At 43.1% G+C, this 25,405-nt stretch overlaps 1 protein-coding gene across 1 annotated transcript in view; it reads left to right on the top strand.

Moving 5' to 3' along the window:
- The window catches only part of SERINC5 (serine incorporator 5), a 46,396-nt gene that overhangs the window by 4,110 nt on the left and 16,881 nt on the right, over window positions 1-25,405 (top strand). Inside the window, exons 2-5 of the mRNA XM_081088640.1 lie at window positions 14,969-15,147; window positions 15,626-15,708; window positions 17,168-17,261; window positions 23,126-23,337. Coding sequence (XP_080944766.1) covers window positions 14,969-15,147; window positions 15,626-15,708; window positions 17,168-17,261; window positions 23,126-23,337 — 568 coding nt within the window. The remainder of the gene's footprint in view (window positions 1-14,968; window positions 15,148-15,625; window positions 15,709-17,167; window positions 17,262-23,125; window positions 23,338-25,405) is intronic.

The raw sequence follows: 25,405 nt of genomic DNA, 5'->3' as shown, positions 1-25,405 counted from the left end.
AACACGAGAGCAGCAGCCTTTTCACTTGTTTTCAGGTTTTGCCTTGGTGTCAGAATGTGCTCTGTTTTAAGTGTGAACAAGAGGGAACTACAAGGAGCTGCTGGGCCAGACTTCGCCCTGCTTCTTCCCACTAGGGGCGCTCCTCTTTCCCCTGAGAGCTTTGGCTCAGAGGAAGCGCTGCTGTGCTGGTTGAATAGGGTGTGATTTTGTCTCCTGGAGCATTTCCCCATTTGATTGCAAGTCATTCATGTCTGTTACCATGTCATTCAAGTGGTACAGTCTTGCCATATTTGATGCCTGGGGATTAAAAATCCACTTTAGAACGTAGAATGCCCCCCCCCCCAAAAAAAAAAATGAGTGAGGGATTTAGGCCTCTTGACTTGCACCACTAAGTCAAGATGTAACTTCTCCATTTGAGTTTGGGGCGCCCTGGGTAGCTACAGGCATTTTGGGAGAGCGGAGAAAGGACTCATTGTTTTCTGTGGAAGAGAGGCCCCTAAAACCAAGGGGAGGACAGTTGACTCATGTGGCCCTCAAACCTTCTTCCCTGTGAGGTCAGTACACCAGGCCCAGGTGGGAGGAGCCTTGCATGTTCCTAACCTGAAGCATCTTAGATCCATTTTCCTTATCCACGTTCCACTTGGTGCCTGGGCTGCTCCAATTCATTGAGATGGGTAATAGGTGGTGCCTGAGATGGCTCAATTTCGACATTTTAATTTTTTCAGAACCAAAATACATCTTCCACAATGCGGAAGACTGTTTCCTCTCCCCCTCCCCCCTTATTTTAAATTTAAAATTTGAAGAATTATTCCTTGTAATGGGAAAAGAGGTCACTAAGATGTTTGTTTGTTTGCTTGTTTATTTATTTTTAAAATGTATTTTTATTGCTTTCAGAGAGGAATGGAGACGGAGAGAGAGATAGAAACATCAATGAGGAGAGAGAATCATTGATCGCTGCCTCCTGCACACCCCATACTGGGGATCAAGTTGGCAATCCCGACATGTGTCCTGACTGGGAATCAAACCGTGACCTCCTGGTTAATGGGTCGATACTCAACCACTGAGCCACATCGACTCGGCTAAGATATTTATTTTGATAGCCGTCTTTTTCTTGTTCCCTTAATGGTTTTAGAGGGCATTATGCTTTCTTTCTAATCTTACGTGATCTCTTTAGGAAACATGTTTTACTTGACACATTATTTTCTGCTCTGCCTCGCCTGGGTCAGTTTTCCTCTGAGTGAGTGGTAATGTGGGAACGGCTCCCGTGTTGTTATTCTCTCTTTGGATGAAAGAGCTTACTGGTTCTTCGCAGCCCAGGGTGATAATGTTGCAGGGTAGAGTGGGCTTCAAAGGAACATTGGACAAGACCTAACAGGATGCAGATAAGAGGGGGACCCCGGACTGCAGTTTCCTCGAGACTTCAAAGTAGTTCCTGAATTCCATTCTCTCCCTGGACTTGATGAAAATAAGCATGCCAGCCCTTTAGAGTCCCAGCCCTCAGCCCCACCCATTAGCCAGAGCCGCACCTGCAATTTCAGTTAAACGTGGTACTCTCTTAGCCTAGGAGTTGTGAATTGGCCTATAGCAGTGATGGCGAACCTATGAACTCATTTTTTTTGGTTGATTTTTCTTTCTTAAATGGCATTTAAATATATAAAATAAATATCAAAAATATAAGTCTTTGTTTTACTATGGTTGCAAATATCAGAAAATTTCTATATGTGACACGGCACCAGAGTTGAGTTAGGGTTTTTCAAAATGCTGACACACCGAGCTCAAAAGGTTCGCCATCACTGGACTATAGGCTTTTGTTTGGGCAATAAAAGTAAATAAATAAATTGGGCTGCCTTTAGAAGGGCTAACCTGCTATATAGTTCACCAAAGACCCCATTCCAAGATGCTTGCTTGTAGAGCTATCTCACATCTTCCCCCTACTCCCCTTTCTTCCCCCAACCCTAGTCTCCCCCCCACTCCCCCACCTCCAGCCAACACCCCGAAGGCATTGAATTTGCAACTCCTGAAATAACTTAAATCCTTTGAGTTTACACGTGTTTGAAAGGGCTGTAAGTGTCAAAATGGACAGGGCTCTATCTCACCCATCCTGGTGGGCAGTATAGAAGTAGCTCAGTGTGCTGGAGTGGTCTGTGCCAATCTACATGCATAGCCCCAGGCCAAGACCTCAGGAACCCTTCTCGGTCATAACTAGTCTACCCTTTGCATGTCGGGATCTGGCATATTTATCCAAGTAACTGCTTAAAAATTGTCCTGATCACTGTAGTGCACTGGGCTCTATGGATCACTCAACGTCGGGACTAATGTAGGGTGGAGGTGGGACCCCAACTTGAATCTAAATGAGACCCCTCCTTCCCCAAGTTAAATCCATCACCTAGCCCTCTCCCTGTTACTGGAAAAGGGACCTGGCCCTGAGAGGATCTGCCTAGGGCTGGCCGGTGGTGTGTGGGTTCTTGACTTGTGTAGGAAAAATTTCACAACATGAGTCCAGGTGAATGTTAGAGGGCATTTATTAAAGCTGAGGACAGTGTAGCAAGGATAATCCGAGAGGGACTAGGTGGGGAAATGAGCCTAGGCTGAGCTTCTTTGGCTCACTAAGATGTCAGAGAAAAGGGGGTCTTGGGGACAAGTATAGGGGGTTTGTGGGTCAGCACTCAACCATTGAGCCACCCCGGCCAGGCTGGGGCCTTAGTTTTGGGGAGTTTTAAAGGCAGTGTATTTAGGTGAGGTCTTAGGGAAGGATTTCTAATATATTTATCAGCTTTATACTGATGTACCAAAATGAGATTTATTCCCTTAACTTCATCTGTCTTTGGGTGTGGTTGACAGTGGTACTAATTGGATTTCTGCTATCTCCCTGAGTAGGGTGATTTAAGCTATTTACCCTCTGGTTGGAGAGGAGAAGGGCAAACTATTTACTCTTTTTTAAAAAAATATATTTTTATTAATTTTTAGAGAGAGGAAGAGAAAGAGCAACATCGATATGAGAACAATCAGCCGCCTCCTAAATGCTCCCTACCCGGGATCGAACCTGCCCAACCAGCTGAGCCACACCAGCCAGAGCCAAACTATTTACTCTTAAGTGTCCTTGGTTTAGGGAAGATAGGACTTACTAAATGGCTGCAAACTGCTGTTTAACGGTCTGTTTCCCATTTCTCTTGTCCTGGCTTCCTAGCCCACTTCATGCCCATTAAAATCTTAAGCACATATTCTAATCACAGTCTCTGCATTTATCATGAAGTCCAACATTTTCCAGCGAAGTGGAAAAGGGGGTTGCTATTGAGGCCGCTAACTGGATTTAGGCCTTTTGAATAAAAGTAAAATGGGCTTCAAGGATTTTTCTCTATTTATTCAGAAAATCCGGTCTGTATTTTCATACCCTGGGGATGACACATAAACTTTCTTTTTTGGTATGCATTTCTCAGTCATTGTCACTGCCACATGTCTCATTGTCTTCACCAGAAGGAGGAAGGAGGAGATGCAATGATGAGAAATTAATGTATCATAGCAGTAGTAATATCAGATTATGTGAAAGTAAATGAAAGGGAGTCAGGAGATTATTTGTAGACATTCTAGTCCCAAGGCCACACACACATCTTGTTCATCACCAGAACAAAGTGATCATCTCCTCCGTGCCTGAGCCTTAAGAACTCCCCCCATTCTCTTGTTTTCTTGGGGTAGCTCTTTAGTTTCTGGCTTTGGTTAGTCTATATATGTATATATCTGCATTAGAGTAAGTGTTGGTTGTGGGAAAGCCCTCTCTGTGCTAGTCACAGAGGATTAAAAAAATACATAAAACTGAGTTACTAAGGATTTAGTTAGATAAAAAATGGGGGAAAAAAGGACACAACTCACATTTATGCTGAGGGTCTGCCCTGTGAAAAGACAGAAAATATCATGCAGTGTTAAGCAGAGAAAACAATGATCTCTCTTAGAGTATAATTTGAATAGAGCGTTAGCTTTTTAAAGTGGGAGAATCTAGTCATAATCTGAACCAACCCCCTCATTTGACACGGGGAGCGGGCTTGTCTAAGGCCCTGACACGAGGTAGAGGTGGCGTTAGAACCCAGGACGGCTGCTTTTTCTGCCTGTGTGACTAGGTTTGGTTGCTGTGCAAATATTCATAGAAGTAACAGGAAAAGCCTTAAAGCTATCCTACCTCCCGATTCCTAATCTTTCTTCTGGAGTTCATGGTGAGGGAGAAGTATTTCTTCTGGAAACAGTACCACCTGGCACCTTGGGCAGCTTTCTTAGCTTATCTTCCATCCCCCTCCCCCACCACACCCTACCGCCTTCCTGTTGTGAAAGCCAAAAGCTGGGCTCAAGGGACAATTGACTCAGTCTGGTAGAAAATAGGGGCAACCACAAATCTGGAGTTTATTTATTCGCTGGCTTTGCATGTAAAATACACCCTGCCTTCGAGTTGTGTTTGGTGTAATCACCTTTTTAAAGTAAGCAAGCATCAGCAGTGAAAAATATTCCACTTTGGTCCAGAACACCGTGTGGTTTGTCCCAGCACAGAATGGCAGGTGTGCAGGCTGAAGCGGGAGAGCCGGGCTCTTGTTTTGGCTTTGGTGTTTACTGGTTGAGCGGTCAGAGAACAGTGTACCTGAGACCCAGCACCAGGTGTTGCTATGGGACTTTGAACTCTAGAGCAGACTCTCCATTCTTAGCTGGTGTTTTATGTTTTTATGTTAGAGCAAGCGTCAAATTAGCAAACATGTATACTATATTGCTGACCCAGTTCTTTGATTCTGGAGCACTGTGTTAAAATTCAGCCAAGACAGAATGCCTTTCAAAAGTTCTCTATCTGAACAGCATCTGAGTTCGTTGTTCTCCTCCCCTGTGTCAGGTGTATCAGTGAGGTTAAAGGTGGGTTTGGGCCATCCGATGTCAAGGTCCCTGTAGAACACAGAGGGAAGGTTCTCATCGTGGCTGAATCAGTTTCCCTGTGGGAAGGTTCCACCTCTTCAATCCTCCTGGGTTTCCAAGCAAGTCTATCTGTGGTTTAAATTCCATCTAGACATTACGCCACGTGGGAGAAAAGAGAGTTCCGGCAACACTCCCTTCCTTGGCTTCTCTCATTGCTGGGGTTTCACCCTCCGCGCTAGTGAATTCTGGGTAATGATGGTGGGAAACAGTTTTGTGCTACAGGCAGGGATTTGAACTAATGGATATCCCGCTGTGAGGTTGTGTGTGTGTGTGTGTGTGTGTGTGTGTGTGTGTGTGTGTGTGTTTTGAGTCTGAATCAAAGACAAAGAGATTTGATCCTTGTCCAGCAGTAATGAGCTTGCCAGGAGCCCAAATACAAGAAACAATAGTTATTGTCCTTGGTCTGCAGGATCCATTACCCAAAGCATTTGGGGGTCTGGGGTGGGGTGGGGGGCATCAGACATTAACAGGATCTCTGTTTCAGGATGTGTCTGGCTGTGGGAGGGGAAGAAAGATAAGATGTGAGAACTGAAGTTTTCCTAACCCTTTTTTCCTGTCATCATCAAAAGCAGCTATTAAGCAACTGTCCTCAGATGGGGCCTTGGAGTGGTCTGCTGATAAATAGGACAGATAGGTGCTTACAGTTAGAAATGAACAGTTTTGTCTTTACAGACATGGCCCAGAGGGAATGGACAAATGCCACAACACACAACGAACTAAGCGACAGTAGCCTCAGAAAGCTTGGGAGCAGGAAACATAAATATTGTGACGAGTTGAGTCTTGATACTTTACACAGAGTTCAAAAGTAGGTGATAGTGTTAGTTGGGTAAACTGTAATCCGAGTTCATGTTTTAAAAAACCTTTTAAGTCATGTAATTCCTCCCTCCCTCCCTCCCTCCCTCCCTCCCTTCCTTCCTTCCCTGGGAGGTGCTGGGATGAAAAACAATAACACATTATAAAAATTACTCACATTTAACTTCCAGTCAAACGTGTTAAATTAGCTCTGCTGTGAAGGGAAGCAGTGTTTGCCACCCCCAAGATATGGCTTTTGGGATATTGATTTTAAGCTGGTTGAGTATTGGGAAAAAAAAGACTCAGAAAAAACCTTTCCCCTTTTACTTCCTAGAAGGAGTGTAGATGGAGGATCTGTTCCAGGGGGGCCATTCATACAGAGATGTCAGCAAACATTTGCTCACCAAACTTTTGCTTTTCCTTTGCCGTGGACCTACCTTTCCTACCCAGCTGTCTTCTTAGCTTGGAAATGTCATATAAATCTCAGCTACCCAGCAGTACTTTATTTTTTTTTCTATTATTATTATTATTATTATTATTATTAATTTTATTTTATTTTATTTTTTTACCCAGCAGTACTTTGAGTCTCTATTCTTACGTCCCCTGAATATGCATTCATATAATAGACTTTGTACACTTTCTCCTGTTAATCTGCCTCTGTTGATTTGATTATTAGCCCAGCTAGAAGGACTTAAAACATGAAAGGAAAAAGGCCTTTTGCCCCCAGAGCTGGCTGTCATGATTTCTATTTAAAGATTAATAAAGAATACAGCCGTGTCCAGGAGCCTGGAGATCTTCCTGTAAAACAGGTTTCAGGCAATATATTGCGTGACATAAGGAAAGGATGTGGCCCTTTAAGCTCAAGATGGATTGATCTGTTTTTCTGCTCTGAAGGTAACAGAACTGACTGACAGTCCCAAGATGGGTTGCAGAACTCTGGTTTGTTTGGAAACAGGAAGACCTCTTGACCCCAGTAACAAGGACCCCAAACAGAATGACAATGTGATGCCAGGGGAGAAATAAATTACATGAGGAAAACCATGGAACCCTATAACTGACTAATCAACACAGCCCATGACCCTGAACTCCTTCCTCATAACTTTTACCTGTAACAGACCCCATTTGCAAATTATCGAGGAGCTTGGATTTTTGAGCACCAGCTGCCCGTTCTCCTTTCAACAGTACCTTTGAAATATATGCTCTCTTTCCTTTTACTGCAACCTGGCGTCAGCTTATGTGGCTGTCTAGGGAATGGGTCGAGAACAGGGATGTGGGTCTGAGTAGCACATAGTCTTTCTTCTTAGAACAGGACCTCAGGTAGGGAAAATGCGAACAGTGTGGTAAGTTCAGGGTGGGGCAGAAGTAGGTTTATAGTTGTTTGGACAGAAAATTATACAGTAATAATAATATAAGAACAAACTGTGTTTCATGTACTCAGAACTGTAAAACTACTTTTGCCCCACCCTGTATATACAGAAAGAGCCCCACAAAGATAGACTGGGTGTGTACACAGTTGTGTTTGAAAACTGAACATATGAGAACTGCTTTAGAGACTATATATAGGAAACAGTGGTGTCAGCTCAGCTAGCACTCTGTTGACCGTTGGGTCATATTAGAACTCAAGAATGCTTGCTCCCCTTCCTTGTCTGGAGTCTGGGGGCTGAGGTGAGGTGGGAGATTTTTAAAAGGGAATGGAGTGTGTTACATCCCTCTAAAGCAGGGCTGAGCTTAATCCCAAGGGGGTTCGTTATTTTGGGGTGTGGTTTTTAAATTTCAGTGAGGCTGTTTCTACAGTCTTAAAATAAGTCTACAATTATCTCTTGACATGCCGGCTTTCATCAGTGTGGATTTTAATTTTGGTTTCACAGGCTGTTTGCATAACAGATGTGAGGACTTTTTTCTGTCAGAGCTGTTGAGGGCTCTGACCCACAGAAAAAGCATTGGCACTTGCAGGCGTGTCTTCCCCCATTCCCTCCACGCCCCTTCCAAAAAACTGTTTATACAGGCAGAGGAATTAAAAACTTCATTTGCTGCTTTCAAAATGACATGTGGAGCCCGGCCAGCATGGCTCAGTGGTTGAGCGTCGGTCGACCTATGAGCCAGGAGGTCACTGTTTGATTCCCCGGTCAGGGCACATGCCTGGGTTGTGGGCTTGATCCCCAGTGTGGGGCATGCAACTGATGGATGATTCTCACTCATTATTGATCTCATTCTCTCTCTCTCTCTCTCTCTCTCTCTCTCTCTCTCTCTCTCTCCTCTCTCTCTCTCCCCTCTCTTCCTCTCTGAAATCAATAAAGATATATTTTTTTAAAGTCTGGGAGACGTATGGTGGATTCTTAAGCACAGTTTCCAGTTGGGGACAGCACTGAGTCCGAGGTGCGGAGAAGGCAGGGCAGGGTGTTGGGACGCTCAGAAGGCGTCCCGATGAGCTGCTGTGCCCTCTGCTGGCCCTTCGGCTTTTGATCTGCAGAGTAAGTTATCACCAGTTGTCCTTTGCCTCTGAGATGCTAATTTGTATTTCAGCAGTTCTGCACAGCTTCTTAGCTAGTCTTCCTGGTGGTCCCTGGGTGGGCGAACTTGTCCTGTGAAGAGCTAGCTGCAAAACATTTTTGGCTTTGAGGGCCATGTGGTCTCTAGCAACTGCTTAACTCTGCCATTGTAGCGCATAAGCAGCCAAAACAATGTGCCAACAAATGAGCATGGCTGTGTTCCAATAAAACTTTATTTACATAAGCAGGAGCTGTCATTTGCTGAGTCCTGTGTTAGATCTTCAGTGGCTCTGTGCATGTCATATGCAGTTAAATTTTCCCCTTCTCACCACAGGGGGAACTTCAATGGCCTAAGCTTTGTGCTGAGGATACCATAATATTTGCTTAAGTTGCAGTTAACTGGGCTTCGTGAACCACACACTGGGTGGATTAGGCAAGAATAATGTAGCAATAAATTTAGCATGATGTGTTTAACAGTATGTATGTCTTAGTCTGTGTGGCTTTTTGAGAGCATTCTCAGGTATAGATAATTAGTATTCTACTTATATAGCCAAACCAAGCCTTTTGGTGATCAGGAAGAAGTAGGAATGGAGAAAATAAGTGTATTTTAGTTTCCTTGTTGCTGGGTACCCCCAATTCTAAGTCTAATAAATGGTAAAATGGGAAAGATGCTGGGCCAGAAACTTAAATGCCTGACATGTTCTGGTCCTCAGTACTAGAATCGGGGGCCCTCAGGTTAAAGGTAATGGTCAAGTCTAATCTTTTGGGGTTATTAGATTCTCATGCCCCACCTATGGTGAAAAATAATGAATAGTGAAAATTAACCATGAAAATGCTTGAAGTATTCATGAAGTAGAGCACCCATGGTTTTGCGGGTATAGCATTTCACTAAAAGTTAGCTCCCTGTTAGCATGGATTTTCTTAACTTGTTTTATTCACTGCTTGTATCCCCACAACCTAGAATAATACCTGTAATACAGCAGATGTGAATGGTCAAACTCTTGCTATCCTGTATGTTCAAGTGTATTATGTGTAATGTATAGTACATAATAATTTCACTGGGTTTAAAAAAATATTTACAGAAGACAGTCATGGCACATTGTTGAATTTGCACATACTACACCACTGTATGCCAGGCTTATACATTCACAATAAGAGCTGATTTGGGGCTTATTGTCTTTTGTTTGATTAAGCGGTCCAAATAAATAGAAAGCTTTGTTTGTTGAGACATTCAGTCCTCCTGTTATAGAAACCTCAGCATCTCTGTTTAAGTGGCATCCTTCAGCAGGCCTTGTTTCTTTCAGGGCAGCACAATATCCTTCATTAAACCATGTTCTGTGGGTGGGGGTGGGATGGGGAATAATCATATTTTCCCGCTAACACAAAGCCCATACCTGGATAGGCCACATCAAATCAGCAGACAGGATCTATCCATTCCATGGCCCCCAGCCCCCAGTGCGGTTGCTCTTTGAACGGTTCATAAGTTTTCACTGAAATTGACTCTCAGTTCTCCTTCAAGATCAGTAAGTGGTGTGGTTCTTCTTTGTGCATTCCGCCTTTGATGTTACCTAATTCTCAGAACAGAGGCTGACATTAGCAGATCCCTGGTCCCCTTCTGTGGGAGAGCCCTTCTCACCACCATAATGAGTCAGCCCTCAGTGAATTGTTTTGTTCAGAATGAAAGCTTGTTATTTCAAGTTTGATTAGAATTGTTTCCTGACTGTCTAATCATATTGTGGCTGTTTGATCCCCATGGTGGAGGGGCCTGCTTCCAAGATTGGGAGGAGCAACTGCATGGGGCATTAAGTTCCTGATTTCAGAGGTGTCAGGGTCAAATAAAACCAGCGTGAGGAATTTTTGTTCCTCCTATGGTTTTAATAATGACACAATGTAGACTTTTCTCTTCAAAATGTTTAGAAACCCAAACAAAAGAGAAGCAAGGATGGGTTGTCACTGTTTTATAAATAGTCTTCACATCCCACAAAGGGCCTCAAAGATAATGTTATTGGGAAATGAGCCTTGGTTGCCTAGAAGCTGTCTGCGGGAGGATGGAAGCTGATGTTAGCATTCCCATTTCACAGCTTCTGTCCATTGGCGGGTAACAGACAGACATCACTGTCATGGACCCACAGAGAAAAATGTATTGTCTTAGAAAGTTTGAGGACAAGTAGAATATCAGAAAGCGGGGAGGCAGACAGACTGGGAGAGGCTCTTGGTTCTGAAATTCATTTTCAAATAAGGAATACTAAACAGAACATGCAGGTCTAGTTCTTCTAGTTTTTATGACCAGAAACTTAAATGCCTGACATGTTCTGGTCCTCAGTACTAGAATCGGGGGCCCTCAGAATCATGAGGTTAAAGGTAATGGTCAAGTCTAATCTTTTGGGGGTTTGAGCTGCCCAAAGCTTTCTTTGCATCTTAGTTTCATTCAGTGCCCTAGAAATTTGATATGGAATGTAAGAATTGTTGACTTTGTTAATATGCCATATTCTCATCTCTCCCAAATTATACTTTGATATTATGGGAACATGATTGTCATCTTCCTCTTCTCCATTTCCATATTTATTTGCCTGAGATAAAAGTTGGTTATGGGGCCTAACTCTAATTTCTCCTATGTGCACAAATTATGTGGATTTTCTCCTATTCCCATCCTTTTGCATTTAATTCTTTAAAAATAATAATATATTTTTAAAATATATTTTATTGATTTTTTTACAGAGAGGAAGAGAGAGGGATAGAGAGTTAGAAACATCGATGAGAGAGAAACATCGATCAGCTGCTTCTTGCACACCTTCTACTAGGGATGTGCCGAAACCAAGGTACATGCCCTTGACCGGAATCGAACCTGGGGCCTTTCAGTCCACAGGTCGACGCTCTATCCACTGAGCCAAACTGGATAGGGCAATAATAATACATTTTTATTGATTTCTTAGGGAAGGGAGAGGGAGAGATAGAAATATCAATGGTGAGAAAGAATCATTGATCAGTTGCCTCATGCACGTTCTCCATTGGGGATGGAGCCCGAAACCCAGGCATGTGCCCTAACTTGAACCATGACCTCCTGGTTCATAGGTCAACACTCAACCACTGATCCACACCGGCCGGGCTGAATTTAATTCTTGTGTTGATGTTTTTAACATCTCTTCCATGATTTGGGTGGTGACTAGGTCTTCAAAAGACAAGTATGTGAATACTGTATCTTTCAACATGAATCCTTTGGAAAGTGAAGAGAGCGTCTGTGGAGTCCTGAGATGCTCATTTCCCGCCATGTGTGAATCTGAACGCATCAACCAGTCAGTCAGTGCTTCATGCCAGGTGCCTGATTCCCTCCTCCTAGTTCTTTTTACAAAAAAGATAACACTTCAGAATTAAGAAAGTTTACTTAAGGGGTTTTATGGATTAGGAACGATGGCAAGGACTTTCCAAAGATTAACTGATTTAATTCTCAGGGCAACTTCATGAGGTGGGTGGCAGTATTCTTTCTTTAAATTATTTTATTTTTCAATTACAGTTAGCATTCGATATTATTTTGTACTAGAGGCCCGATGGACAAAATTCGTGCAAGGGGCTTGGCCCTCGCAGCCGCGGCTTCATCTGGAAGGTTGTCCACAAGGACACCTGGAAGGACGTCTGGAAGGTCGTCCCGCTGTCCGGTCTAATTAGCACATTACGCTGTTATTATTATAGATTAGTTTCAGATATACAGGGTGGCAGTAGTATTTCATAGTATGAGAAGGGACATTGAGGCTCAGGAAGGTGTGTAATTTGCCCAAGTTAGTGGTGGAGTTAGGGTTGGAAGTGAGCTGTTTATTCTTGCTGGTAATCTGTGGCTTTCAGTTTGATTGCCTTTAGGGTTGGGAGGAAGCCACTGGCCCTCAGGTCTGTACAGAAACAACACAGATGCAGTGTCCTTGGATGCCCAGAGGCAACACCCTTAGCAGGCCCAGCTCCTTCACCCCATGGTGTGGAATCGGTGTGTGATGTATGCTTTCTTCTTCCAAAACTGGGATGGAGTTTGGAACAGCAAATATTTAATCAGAGAAAATTCCCCTTGCTAAATCCTGCCAGCTTGTTCAACTCGAGGTTCTTTGCCTAAAAATTCTCACTACTTACTGAAAGCTAAATGACTGAGTCACCCACAGAGCATAAAGCAGGCCTTAGTATTTGGAGCAGGGGGTTGTCTACCTACTTTTATTTTGGATGAAATATGCCATGCCACATACTCACCCTTTGATGAGCCTAAGGGCCTCTGGGAATCAACACGGGAGGGCATTTGTGGGGGATGATTGGATAGGAGCTCATGCCTCCTGGCATTAGCATGCTTCTTAAAATGGATTTTAGAAGAAGGAGAGAAGTTGGTTTGAGGCAGGAGGTGGAGAAGAGCCGGAGTTGAAAGATGGGCTGGTGTAGATGAAAGTGTTGCAGGTGGTTGAGGTGTGTGTGAGAAATTAGCTTTGCTGAGAGAGTGGAAGAGAGAAGGAAGGGAAGAAAAGATTTGAATGAATATTACACAGCAATAAATGCTGTACAAATAAAACAATCAGTCATTATTTATCTGGAATTTAAATTTACCTAGACATTCTGGCAACCCTACATGTGTGCTACTTTGTTTGATAGCCTCGTCAAAAATACCGTAGTGTCTTTTTATGCATTTACATCTTGCCCTGATCTAAAAAAAAATTGCTGACTACAAAACCTTTGATATTTCTTTATGAAATCTTTCATGCATTTTTGCCTGAGGCAGTAGTTTTGAAAAATATGTTTTGTTTAGGAAAAACGTATATGAGATTCAGGTATAGTCATGGCTACAGGCCTTTTCTGAGGTGAGGGAGTCCAGTCAGGAAGATGACCTCCGATTAAGGTTAGACTTCCTTTGGTTTATGGGCATCTTAATAGCCGCAGTTATTAGTGTTTCTTTAAGATCTTTCCTGGGGAAAAAACTAAATTATCATGCTTCAATTTTATCTCCAGCTTGTGTCATTTTTTTCCTCTGTGTTATCTTTTGTCTTGTGAATTACAGCTATACTGTGTTTTCAGCTTTTTTTCTGTTCTGAAGAATGTTCAGCTTTGATGTTGATAAATACGTTTTTAAATCACTGACTAAATCCTTAATGTTCTATGTTCATAGAAATGTACTTCTTGTTCTCGTTATATAAGATTTCAGTTCTGATAATATAAATAGGTTTTACTTTGAAACCTTCTAATGGGGCTAGAATAAACCATTGCCAACATTCATCAGAAGATTAATATGCATAAATAGCTCCAGTGGATCAGGAAAAAACTTAACAGCCAATTCACAAAGAAAAATACAGATGGCCATAAATTTATGAAAAAAAAAGTGAACCTTACTAGTAATGAGGAAAATGGACATTGAGACAGGATAGTGTTTTTTACCTTTATTTTATTTTATAAAATAGATTTTTACTGATTTCAGAGAGCAAGGGAGAGGGAAAGAGATATAGAAACATCAATGATGAGAGAGAATCATTGATCGGCCGCCCCCTGCACACCATGCCCCCTACTGGGGACCCAGCCCGCAATCCGAGCATGTGCCCCTGACCAGAATTGAACCTGGAACTCTTCAGTCTGCAGGCTGACACTCTATCCACTGAGCCACACCACCTAGGGCTGTTTTTTACCTTTAAATTGGGTGTTCAGGTTGGTAACCTGAGCAGGCTCAGATAGTTCTGGTGGGATATAAACTGGTGCAGCCTTTGAAAGTGTGATTTCACTTTATCTCTTCAAAATTTTGAATGTAGATACTACTTGACTCACTGATTCCATTTGTGGATCTGGCGTCTATTTTACATAAGTAATGGCACGTGTGCCATGAGGCATGCGCAGCAGTGTTATTGAACCAGTGTTTGTGATAGCAAAACAAGAGCCCGTCCCACCACGATCAGTGTGGGAATGCTTATCAGTTTTAATCTAGCCTTACTCTAAAGATAATATGGTGGTTAAAAAGGTGTGCTTGTATGTATTAACTAGAGGCCCAGTGCACGAAATTTGTGCACTGGGGGGTGGGGTTCCCTCAGCCCAGCCTGCCCCTCTCACAGTCCGGATGTCCTACTGACGGCCGCAGTCTGGCAGCAGAGGCTCGGAGCAGGCGTCCTGTGTGTGTGTGTGTGTGTGTGTGTGTGTCCGCTGGGGGCCTGCCCCCAGCCGCATTGGAGGCTCAGAGCAGGCGCTGTGTGTGTGTGTGTGTGTGAGAGAGAGAGAGAGAGAGAAAGAAAGAGAGAGAGAGAGAGAGAGAGAGAGAGAGAGAGAAATGTATATGGTACTATATAGTGTATGTATGTATGTATTTATGTATATGTGCTGTGTATAAGTATGGGGTATGTATACATACATGTGTACACACACATTTATGTATGTAAACTAATAAAAATATTCACCAAATTGTTAACTCTTCTGAGGAGAGGACATTTTGGGGTGGGAATGAAAGAAGTCTCTCACTTTTTTGTTATACATTTATGCATTTCAAGAAAAATATATCCATGTATTAAAAATTCTGATGCTGGATTTCCACATTCATTTGGGGAAGTAAAGGCTGAGTGGTACATCATGAGCACTGAATCTTTAAAAAAGATTCAGAGGAAACTAAGAAAAAGCCTTTGGAAGAGGGCCTTCTTCCCAGGGTTTGTGCATTTCCACATGGGACTTGGACGTGTAAGCGGAAGGAACACTTCACAACAGCCCCTTTACCCAGTTCTAACAGGTGACTCTTTTCTCTTTTTCCTCAGATTCCTTTTTACGAAGACATTTGTAAAGACATTAAAGCTGGTGACACCTGTGAGAAGCTGATGGGGTATTCTGCGGTGTATAGAGTCTGCTTTGGAATGGCCTGTTTCTTCTTTATCTTCTGCCTCCTGACCTTAAATATCAACAACAGCAAAAGCTGCAGAGCCTACATTCACAATGGGCAAGTCTCCAGCATTCGCTTCCCTGGTCTTCTATTCAGAACGTAATCTAGGACCACTTGTAATCGTCGGACCTCTGACTGCTCTCCCTCCCGCTTAAATTGCTGATACTGGTTTTGGGAAGGTGGGACCTAACCCTTGTCACCGCACAGTGGCCGAAGAGCTAGGATCCCATTTGTAGCACTGGTACCATAATGAGAAAGGTGGTGAAGACAAGAGTTAATTTCTTGTACCAAGACCTTTCCCCGGGTCACTTCCACCCCTGCAACAAAATGGTGCTTTGCACAATCAGAGGCCATGCTGAGTCTGTCTGATGTTGGGAAAAGGCGGTCTCCAGTCACTTAATTACTTCCCCTCGATTTGGAGAGCACAGTGCCAAGGGCAGAACCATGGCTGGACGTGCTTACCTTCTAAGAGGTCTTTTGTCCTTCACTGAATATCATTTAAATACATTTCCTCTTTTTTTTTCTTTCTTTCTAGCTTTTGGTTCTTCAAGCTCCTGCTTCTGGGGGCCATGTGCTCAGGCGCTTTCTTCATTCCAGACCAGGAGACCTTTCTGAATGGTACAAATGAGTTTCTGTTCATTACGTTTTTACCCATTTTGTAAACTTGTCAAAAGCACAGTCCAGGGTGCCTTTGATATTTTGAATTACTGACTTTCTTGTGGCTTAAAAAAAAAAAATCCTGAACTGCCCACACTTTATCCACTCTCCCTACTCCCTACTCCCTATCCCCCTCCGTTCCCCTCCTCCTTGTCCCTTCCCACTCCCTCCCCTCCTGGCAGGCTGTGGGAGGACCTTTAGTTACTCAGCAGGCTGAAGAATTAAAATGATAATTGTAAGGTTCTGGGCATGAAGGGAAAATGAAGCACTTAAAATTTGTGTGAAGGTCAGTTTAGTAAGTCAGCCTGACACTAGCAGCCATGTTTGAAGAGGCCCTGGGACCTTGTTCTTTCTGAGTGTGGCTCGGAAAAGCCAGGGCTCTGAACACAGGCTTCTTAGCGCTTTAAACCTGCTGCAGCTGTAATGGGATGAGAGAGGCAACCCCCAGTCCATTTCTAAACTTTCCTTACGTGAAGCTACATAACACTGAATTGTGTTCCTTATTGATGGAACTACCAAAAACAATTTAATACGAAGCCTTTCATCATAGCCCTTATTCATATGAGTTAGGGAGGTCTGAATTTCAGTGGTTCAAGTACTGTTCAACCCACATGAATTCACTTTCCTAGTTAAGATGGTGAAAGTATTCACATTGTGTCAGTCCATGAGGAACAGCTACAGACCCTCAAAGAGTCACCTATGAGGAAGGTCCAGCTTTTTCAAGATCACACTGATTTTATGTCCTCCTTAAGGAAATTACATCCACGTCTTATCTTTACCTAAAATGCTTGTTAGCTGGTTTTCTCTTCCCCACAGACGTTAGAATATTGTGTGTTAGAATAATACCTTTAGAACGGGAAGGGACCTAGCATCCTCTAGTCCAGCCCAGTCATTATTATAGACAGGCTGTAACCCAGGGATGTGACTTGGCTCGTCCAGTGTTAGGGCGCCTTTGTGACAGAGCCCCAAGTAGAATCTGAGTCCGTGGTCCCCAAGTCTGAGCCTCATTTCCTTCCTAGACACTGGTGCCTCCCTGTCCAATAAAATTAGAACCCTTGATTTTTCTGGCAATGTGTGTTTTTACTTTTAAGTTGTGGGCCGTGTTGACTTTATGAATTACTACGTCTGTTGGGATATCTGGCAGTTGTCGCAGGGAGGTTAAGCTTGGATGCACCAGAGCCAGACTGTCTGTGTTCACATCCGGTGACACCCATTACTGGCTAAGGGACCTTGTCACCTTCGGTAGACTCTCGAGTTTTTCTCATCTGTAAGGTGGCCTAATAAGACTACGCTTGTGTGGGAATTAAACGTGTTGCGGGTACAGTGAGCACGTAGTAAAAATGGGCGGTAGTCATTACTCTCTTTTGAGCGAACACTGGGAACAGTCGTGTCACCTCCTCTGGGTGGCCTTCTTTTGCAGCCTGGCGCTATGTGGGAGCCATCGGAGCCTTCCTCTTTATAGGCATCCAGCTCATCCTGCTCGTGGAGTTCGCACATAAATGGAACAAGAACTGGTATGTGCCCTTATGGAAAGCTTCCAAGTAAACTCACTCATTGACTCAGACGCTGCCCACAGTACAGCGCTGACAAAGGCTCTCTCTGAGTTCACTGGCAGGGACCAGAGCCTGCCTACCACAGGGACAGTTTTGCTGGCATTCTCCCTTCTCTCTTGCTCTTTGGATTTGTTCATTTACTTCTCCCCCATACAATTTGTCGATTCTTTCTGCCTTTCTTTCTCCTACTTCATTTCTTTTCACCTTTTGGCTCTTTTTGCCTGCCCGCTCTCATTTGGGCTCTAAGTCAACCAACAGTGTGACTTGGCCACACTCAACCCCATTCGTGGCACCTTCTGGCCCCAGTTCTGTGGTTGTGTTGAAAACTTGGGCAGGCTTCATCTTAGGCTTCCAACCTTAGGGGAGAGAAAAAAAAAATACTTTGGAGCTAGAGGTTCCCTTCCTGCAAAGAAGATGTGATGGAATAGTTCTCTCCTTTAAAAAAAGTTTTTGTTTGTTCACCACTGCGTAAGCGTAAAAGGACCCCTTCGTTAGGAAGATGTGTTGTGCTACCTTAGAAAGCCATCCTGCATTTGAAAAACACAGACTCTTTCTGTGTGCCTTGAAAGTGGAATTCATATCCCAGGATAAGTGGGAAATGCCAGACTATTAATAACTGGTTTTTATTCTTGCTGAGCTACATTGAGGAAATGGCGGCCAGACAAGGGTCCAGCCTCCTGAGTCCTAAGGCCAAGTTGACTCTTTGTGACTCTGGACAAAGCAGGACTCTCTGTCTTTTCTTACAAAAGATGAATGACAATCACTGCCTTTTGCACCCAGTAAGGCTTTTGTTATTTTGTTGATTTTGTAGGCATCAGATTATTTCATACTTTTGGGGAGGGCCGGGTATTAGAAAGTGTTATATTAATGTGAATTTTATTTTGGACAAAACAAAATATACTTCTAAATTCTCTCAAAATACTTTTCATTTTGATTATAGTTCTCAGGTTGGTAGTATTCATTGCCGTTTTATTTTGCTACTTTTAAAAGATCAAATCATGAGATGCATGAGTGAAAAGATAGTGTTAGTTATTTTATTATTATTTTTAAAGCATGGCTACTTTTTAAAATTTTTATTACTGATTTTAGAGACAGAAAGAAAAAAACATTAACTTGTTGTTCCACTTGTTTATGCATTCATTGGTTGATTCTTGTATGTTCCCTGACCGGGGATCAAACCCACAACCTTGGCATATTGGGATAACACTCTAACCAATTGAGCTGCCTGGCCAGGGCAATCATTTTATTATTTGGGAAATATTGTAGTATGTATCCAAATGCTTATGGCCAGTTTCTAAAATGTTGACAGCATATCAAATAGCCATACAAGTAGCAATACAGATATGTTTTGGTATTTTTCAAGTCTTAATCTCTAAGATAAGAAAAATTTCTAGTTCTGAGAAGTGCTCATATGTAAGTTTGTGCATGCTTTCCTGCTTTTTATTAAAAGAAAATATTTTTTATTGATCTCGGAGAGGAAGGGAGAGGGAGAGATAGAAACATGAATGATGAGAATCACATATAGGCTGCCTCCTGCATGCCCCCCCCCCCCCGCCCCGGAGATTGAGCCCACAACCCAGGCATGTGCCTTTGACTGGAATCGAACCCAGGACCCTTCAGTCCACAGGCCGACGCTCTATCCACTGAGCCAAACCAGCTAGGCATGCTGTCCTGCTTTTTGAGTCATCCCTGAAACCTAGTAGTTTATGTTTGAGGTCTCTACTCCATCTTATTTTGAGGCAGCAAAGTTTTCCTAGAGATAAGTCAAATGAGTGACTATAGTTTTATGTGACCCTGATTTTCTTAGTTGTGCACAATAAATTGGAAATGCATTTTAATTGATTACATATCACTCTTTCCATGATAAGTCTTACTGTACTTTCACTCTGAATTCCTTATTAGAATGTGTCATTCGAAAGTTCTAAAATTTTCACAAATATTCTTCAAATAAGGAGCTTCCTGGTAAAATATTAACATCTCTGATACTGAGTACCAGCTTTGCCCACTAAATACTATGTTCCCTTGAGAATACTTGTACTTCTTCACTTTGATCTTAATGTTTTGATTGGTGCTGAAGCCATTTTCTGGGATTGGTTATTGATGCCAACTTTTAACAGGCTTTTTGGAAGAGTTTTGTTGCTTTAAAAACTTTCCAGAAACCACTCAATAAGAATGGCTTAAAAGCTTTGCAACAATGATGTTGCTGTTGTCCCGGCTTTGAGGCCAGTATCCCAACAAAACCCCTTTGTCAACATATTTATAGTTGGTTGGATGGTTTGCCTAAAATTAGGATTAAGCTAGGAAGCTCACTAATTTTTATTTTTATGTAAACTCATTTACATAAAAATAGAGGGTTTTTTTAGAGTTTTTGCTGTGTTTTTAAACAGTCTCTTGCTTACAAGGTTAGTCTAGAAAATAGACTACTCATATTACTCTTCATGGAGCAACTAAAGTACTTTCCCCTTCGTTTTCTTTTTGTAAAGATGTTGAGAAGGAGAAGGCCGCACAGGCAGTGGGAGAGAGAGGTTATGGCCTGGAAACCAGGAGTGTGTGTTTTTGTTCTTTTGTTAAAAGATAAACTGAGGCATATTAAAAACGTTTTAGAGTTTATTTGAGCAGAAAATTGATTTGAATTGGCTTACATCCAGACTAGCAGATAAAAAGGAGCTCCAAGGATCTGTGCAGAATGAGACCATTATAAGCAGAAGGGAGCAGGAACAAGGAAGTTACACAAGGGAGAGGGGGTGGGTCACTGTAGGGCCACCTCCTCTGGGGATGTCAGGGTCTCTCAGGCAGATTCCCTAATAGTGCTCACTGGGTGCTTCCTGATGCACTGGTTTAAGGTCCTTATTTCTGGGAAAGCCACAGTGTAATTAGGCGTCTTGGTTTGGTGTCTTAGCATAAAGCACTTCATCTGGGGCCTGTTGTCTTGTTTTCAGTAATTCCTAGCTGAAATTTTGTGAATAGAAGGGTCAATTCTGTATCAAAACTGAAATAAAAAGTAGATGGTATATCCAGGTATTTCTGACAAAGACCCATTTTCTGTATTTTCAATTTATGTTGTTTAGTTTACTGACCCAACCCCAACCCCAAGCCTGAGCCCAGCTAACTCCCCACCTGGTACCTGCTTGCTGCTGTGACCGTGCCCTCGGCTCTGCTGTCTGGTCCTGTTCTCATCTCACGTGCTCCTCATTTAGCACTGATTCACAAGGAATGTGGCTGCGTGGCAGCACCAACACTGTAAAGATAAGTCACTGCACTTCTTAGAGGTGTTTGTGAAAACAGGATGTCATCAGGGGGACCCACTGGATCTGGAGCCGCATCACTCTGCTAACATTGCTGCGTAGTTAATTTTAGCATCAACGGGCCTTGCACCAAGTACCTGCTACTTGCCAGCCCCTCCACAGTGGAACAGCAGTGAACACAACCATGTCCTGCTCTGTGGAGCTTACGTTCCTCTGGAGGGGAGGAGAGATAATCAACTTGATTAATCAAGCAAATAAGTAATGGGTTCAATGGTGAAAAGTGCTCTGGAGAAAAAGAAAGCGGGTGTGGGAGCTGGGGAGAGCGGGGCAGGGGAAGGCTTCCTGATGAGGTGTGAGGGAGATGAAGGAAGCGGGGAGAGCCCGAGGCAAGACTGCTGAGCCCTTGCTGTGCTTGTTTAAGGAGCAAAGGAGTGTCCACTGTGGCTGGACTCTAGTGTGAGGGAGGGAAGGGTATCAGAGATGAAGTCTCAGTTGGCACTAGGCCATGTCATGTAGGGCTTCTGGGGCCACTGTATGAATAGAAGGGGACTGGCCCTGGCCAGGTGGCTCAGTTGGTTGTAGTGTTATCCTGTACACGGAAAGGTTGTGGGTTCCACCCCCAGTCAGGGAGTGTACAGGAGGCAACTGCTTGAGGTTTCTCTCTCACATCAATATTTCTCTCTAAAATCAATAAAAACATATCCTCCAATGAGGATAAAAAATAAAGAAAGTAGAAGGGCACTGGAGGGACATAATCTAATCTAATCTAAAGATTAGAGGAAGTTGGAGGTGCAAGTAAGGAGGCCAGTGGGAGATAATCCAGGTGAGAGCTGAGGTAGCTTGGAGCCAAATGTTAGCAGCAGTCAGATTCTGACATTCTGAGGTTGAAACTAGCAGAATTTGCTGCTGGTGATGGCATGGCAGTAGGGGAGTGGAGAGCAGCAGGGAGAGAAAGACAGAGCCACTGCAGTTCTTTCCTTTAACACCTCCCATCACAGCCCCCCCCCCCCCGCACCTCCTCCTCGCCGCCCCCCCTCCCCCCCCACACACACAGACACACAAGGGGTAGAATGGACTTGCCATTTTCTGAGGTTGGCAAGATCAAATAAGAGCAGGTTTAGGGTGGAGGTCTGAACATTGGGAAGTTACTCGGGACCTGTTAAGTTGGACGTGCTGATTAGACTGGACGTGCTGATTAGACTGCCAAGTGAGGATGCAGAACAGTTGGATATTATGAGTCTGGAGTTGAGAGGAGAGGTTAGGGTTGAAGATTAAACTGGAAATTAAGCATAAATTAACTGTAAGGAAGTCCTTCCTATATTGAGAATATAATCCAGAAGGCTAGTGAAGAAACCCTTGGGCCCCACCCACACACTGGTCAGCAATGCTGACCTTTTTCTACATGATTCATTCTCTCTGTGTGTCATTCATTACTATTTGGCTCTTAGATTTTTCTTTTTTCTTCTATTCTTGAGTCTCGTTTTTCTCTTCCTTTCCTTTGCGTGCCTTTTATGTTAAAATACTTTTGTGGTCACTGGAATGCCTGGCTTCGTTTCAGGAATATAGTGGTCATCATCATTTTGGCCTTTCCCTCCCTATTTTCTTTGTCTCTGGCTGCAGTAAGTTTTTCATCATGAAAACATTTTAGCTGGGTTGCTTGAACACTTTCCAGTTTTGCAAAACCTGTAAGCAAGTTGCTTTCTCTGAAGGTTTGTGAGAATGTGCTTACAAAGGGCAGTGTAATCCGAAGGCAGATGACAGTGATTCAAGCCATTCTTCCTGTTGCTCCGTCCTCCTCATTTAGCGTTTTTAAGCACGCCCTTTTCTTTGTTCCGAACAATTTCTCTAGCTTGTTAAACCACCACTAATGTCTCCCATCCCTTTATTAATAGTTGTAAACTAGAAAGCACATTAATCTCCTCTTTTAGATTCTTCACTGTACATCCCCTTAAACTGTTTACTCTTTCTCTGCCTGATTTTTTTCTCCCCTTTCGTTTAGTGTCATATTTCCCCTTGATCACACTTGGCATTGCTGTGGAGAAGAACTATTACAGCCTGCCTTTCAGAGCGCGATAACAGAGCTGCGGTCTTTCTCTGAGAGAAGTTAATTTGCTCCTCTCCCTGAAGACTAGATGGGCGTCAGCAGGAGCTGCTGGCAGCGCTGGAGTGAGCACCATGGCACCTCCAGTCTCTAGGTTTATAGGGGCGACGGGAAGTGAGCTCCAGTAGAGAGCCACTTTGTAATAATACTGCCCAAACCTGTCCCAGGGTAATTCACATTCAGAAAGCCTGTGGATAGTCATTATAGTTGATGGATACACTTGAGTCAAAAACAGAATTCTTTCAGTATTTAGAACACATTCTCAGCTTGAACCAAGAAGTTTTTGCATATTTACCTGTACCTTCTCGCTTTGATGTGGCATAATCATTGGCAGAATGATAGGTCTCCTGGACAACTCGGTTCTGATGGGCTTGGGGCTGGACAGCATTAGTTAATGGTACTAGTAAGTGTAGGTCAGTAGTGGCCGGTACTGACTTGTCTTCTCTCTTGTCCCTCTCACCCACTTCCTGGACAAATAGGACTGCAGGAACCACTCACAACAAGCTGTGGTACGCCGCTCTGTCCCTGGTGACCCTCATCATGTACTCCATCGCCACTGGAGGCTTGATTTTGATGGCAGTGTTTTATACACAGAAAGATGGTTGCATGGGGAACAAAATTCTCCTGGGAGTAAACGGAGGCCTGTGTGTACTGATTTCATTGGTCGCCATCTCACCCTGTGTCCAAAATCGTAAGCACAGTTTTTTCCATTCTTCCTTATTTATAGTATAATGTCTTTTAGCAAACCCAATAATAATAATAATTTTAAAAAACATCATTCCTTAATGTACCGCGCATGGATCAGCAATAGAAAAGGTGGGACTCCAGTCTCCTCTTCATGCTCCACATGGGCTGAATGTGACCGTCAAGCATGGCTTATGTCAAGAAAGATCTAAACATAATTAATCCAATAAAATAAGGAGATAGATTTTACCATCCTATATAATAAAGAGATGATATGCAAATTGACTGTCACACCCTCGCACAAGATGGCCACCCCATGTGGTCACAAGATGGCCAGCAGGAGAGGGCAGTTGTGGACGATCAGGCCAGCGGGGGAGGGCAGTTGCGGGCGACCGGACCGGCAGGGGAGCAGTTAGGTGTCGATCAGGCTGTCAGGGGAGTGGTTAGGGGGCAATCAGGCTGGCAGGCAGAAGCGATTAAGGGCAATCAGGCAGGCAGGCAGGTAGGTGAGCTATTGGGAGCCAGCAGTCCCGGATTGTGAGGGGGATGTCCGACTGCCAGTTTAGGCCCACAGGAATTGGGCCTTAACCGGCAGTCGGACATCTCCCTAAGGGGTCCCAGATTGGAGAGGGTGCAGGCTGGGCTGAGGGCCACCCCCCCACCCAGTGCATGAATTTCATGCACCGGGCCTCTAGTTATTAAATAGAGTACTACAAGGAGCCTTTAAATGGAAATGCCCTTATTGTATATTGAGCTCTTCACTATATTCTCTTTGTAAAACTTGAATGAGAAGGCTCCAGAAAGAGCTGTTTCTGGACTCATCTTTCTCTCAAGGCTGGCTACCAGGGACAGTGTGGTTAGGTAGGAAGCAGGAAATCCGATCTCCACTTACCTAGCAGCTGGCCTCATGAGCTGTCTTCATCAGACTCAAGCCCTTTCTCAGCAAAGCCAACAGAAACCTGTGAGCCTGACCTTGCTCATGGTTGTTTCAAAGCCAAAAGGAAGAGACATGGAATTTGAAAGCACTTTAGAAAGTATAGGCATCAATTGCCTTTTTTAAATGACTTCTGATATCTTAAGCCAGTGCGTTGTCTTTGGTTATAGATAGAATTGTCCTTGGTTTCAAGTTTCCTGTAGGTGTCTTACTCTACAGGTGATAAAAAAAAAAATCACATGACATTTAGGTTTCTAGCTAGGAAAAGGAAAATATGGCCAATAAATTTATAGCCCCGTGAAACCTTTCTAAAATGGTGAGTTAAAAGGAGCTGATGTTGAATAATATAAAAGCTTTTCTGTACTAAAAATTTCAAGTCCATTATTGAAATTGAGAGTATTATTCTTTCAAATCACTTTAATTGGTCAGTTAAGAATTTCCTAAAACATTATTAGTATTCAGATTAAAATATCCTTTGGGTAAAATCCCACCTTTTGAAATAGTTATAATATTTTGAATATTTAGTTTAATGCCATTAATTGTTAAGGTAAATCTTATTCCTTTGCCAAAAAAGCATCATTATTAAAAGGTATGTTTCTATACCTTTATTGGCCATTGTAATTTAATAAATATAATTCTGGAAATAAATTTAACCAGAGAGAAGAATGGATAAAACTAAATGTTTTCATGCCAGCAGGTGGTTGAAAATTTCACCAAGAAAATATAAATCACTTTTACCACATCCTGGTTACTCTCAATGATATAAACACTAAGTTTAAATTAAATTCTGTAACATTAAAGCCCTCCTCCCAGGGAATGCTGAGCCCCATAACCTTCCTCTTTGGCCTGGACCAGCTCTGGTATTCCTAAAGGTTGTTTTTTTAAAATTAAATATATTTTTTATTGATTTCAGAGAGGAAAGGCAAGGGAGAGAGAGATAGAAACATCAATGATGAGAGAGAATCATTGACCGGCTGCCTCCTGCACTCCCCCTACTAGGGATCGAGCCTGCAGCCAGGCATGTGCCCTGGATCAGAATCAAACCCAGGCCCCTTCAGTTCCCAGGCCGATGCTCTATCCACTGAGCCAACTCAGCTAGGTCCCAAAGGTTTTTATTCACTGATGAATAAGAGCTTTTTTC

Source organism: Myotis nattereri (genome assembly GCF_964212035.1).
Source record: "Myotis nattereri genome assembly, chromosome: 4".
NCBI classification, from domain to species: domain Eukaryota; kingdom Metazoa; phylum Chordata; class Mammalia; order Chiroptera; family Vespertilionidae; genus Myotis; species Myotis nattereri.
Note: the sequence above shows the minus strand (reverse complement) of the source record. Positions and strands in the feature narration are given on the sequence as shown.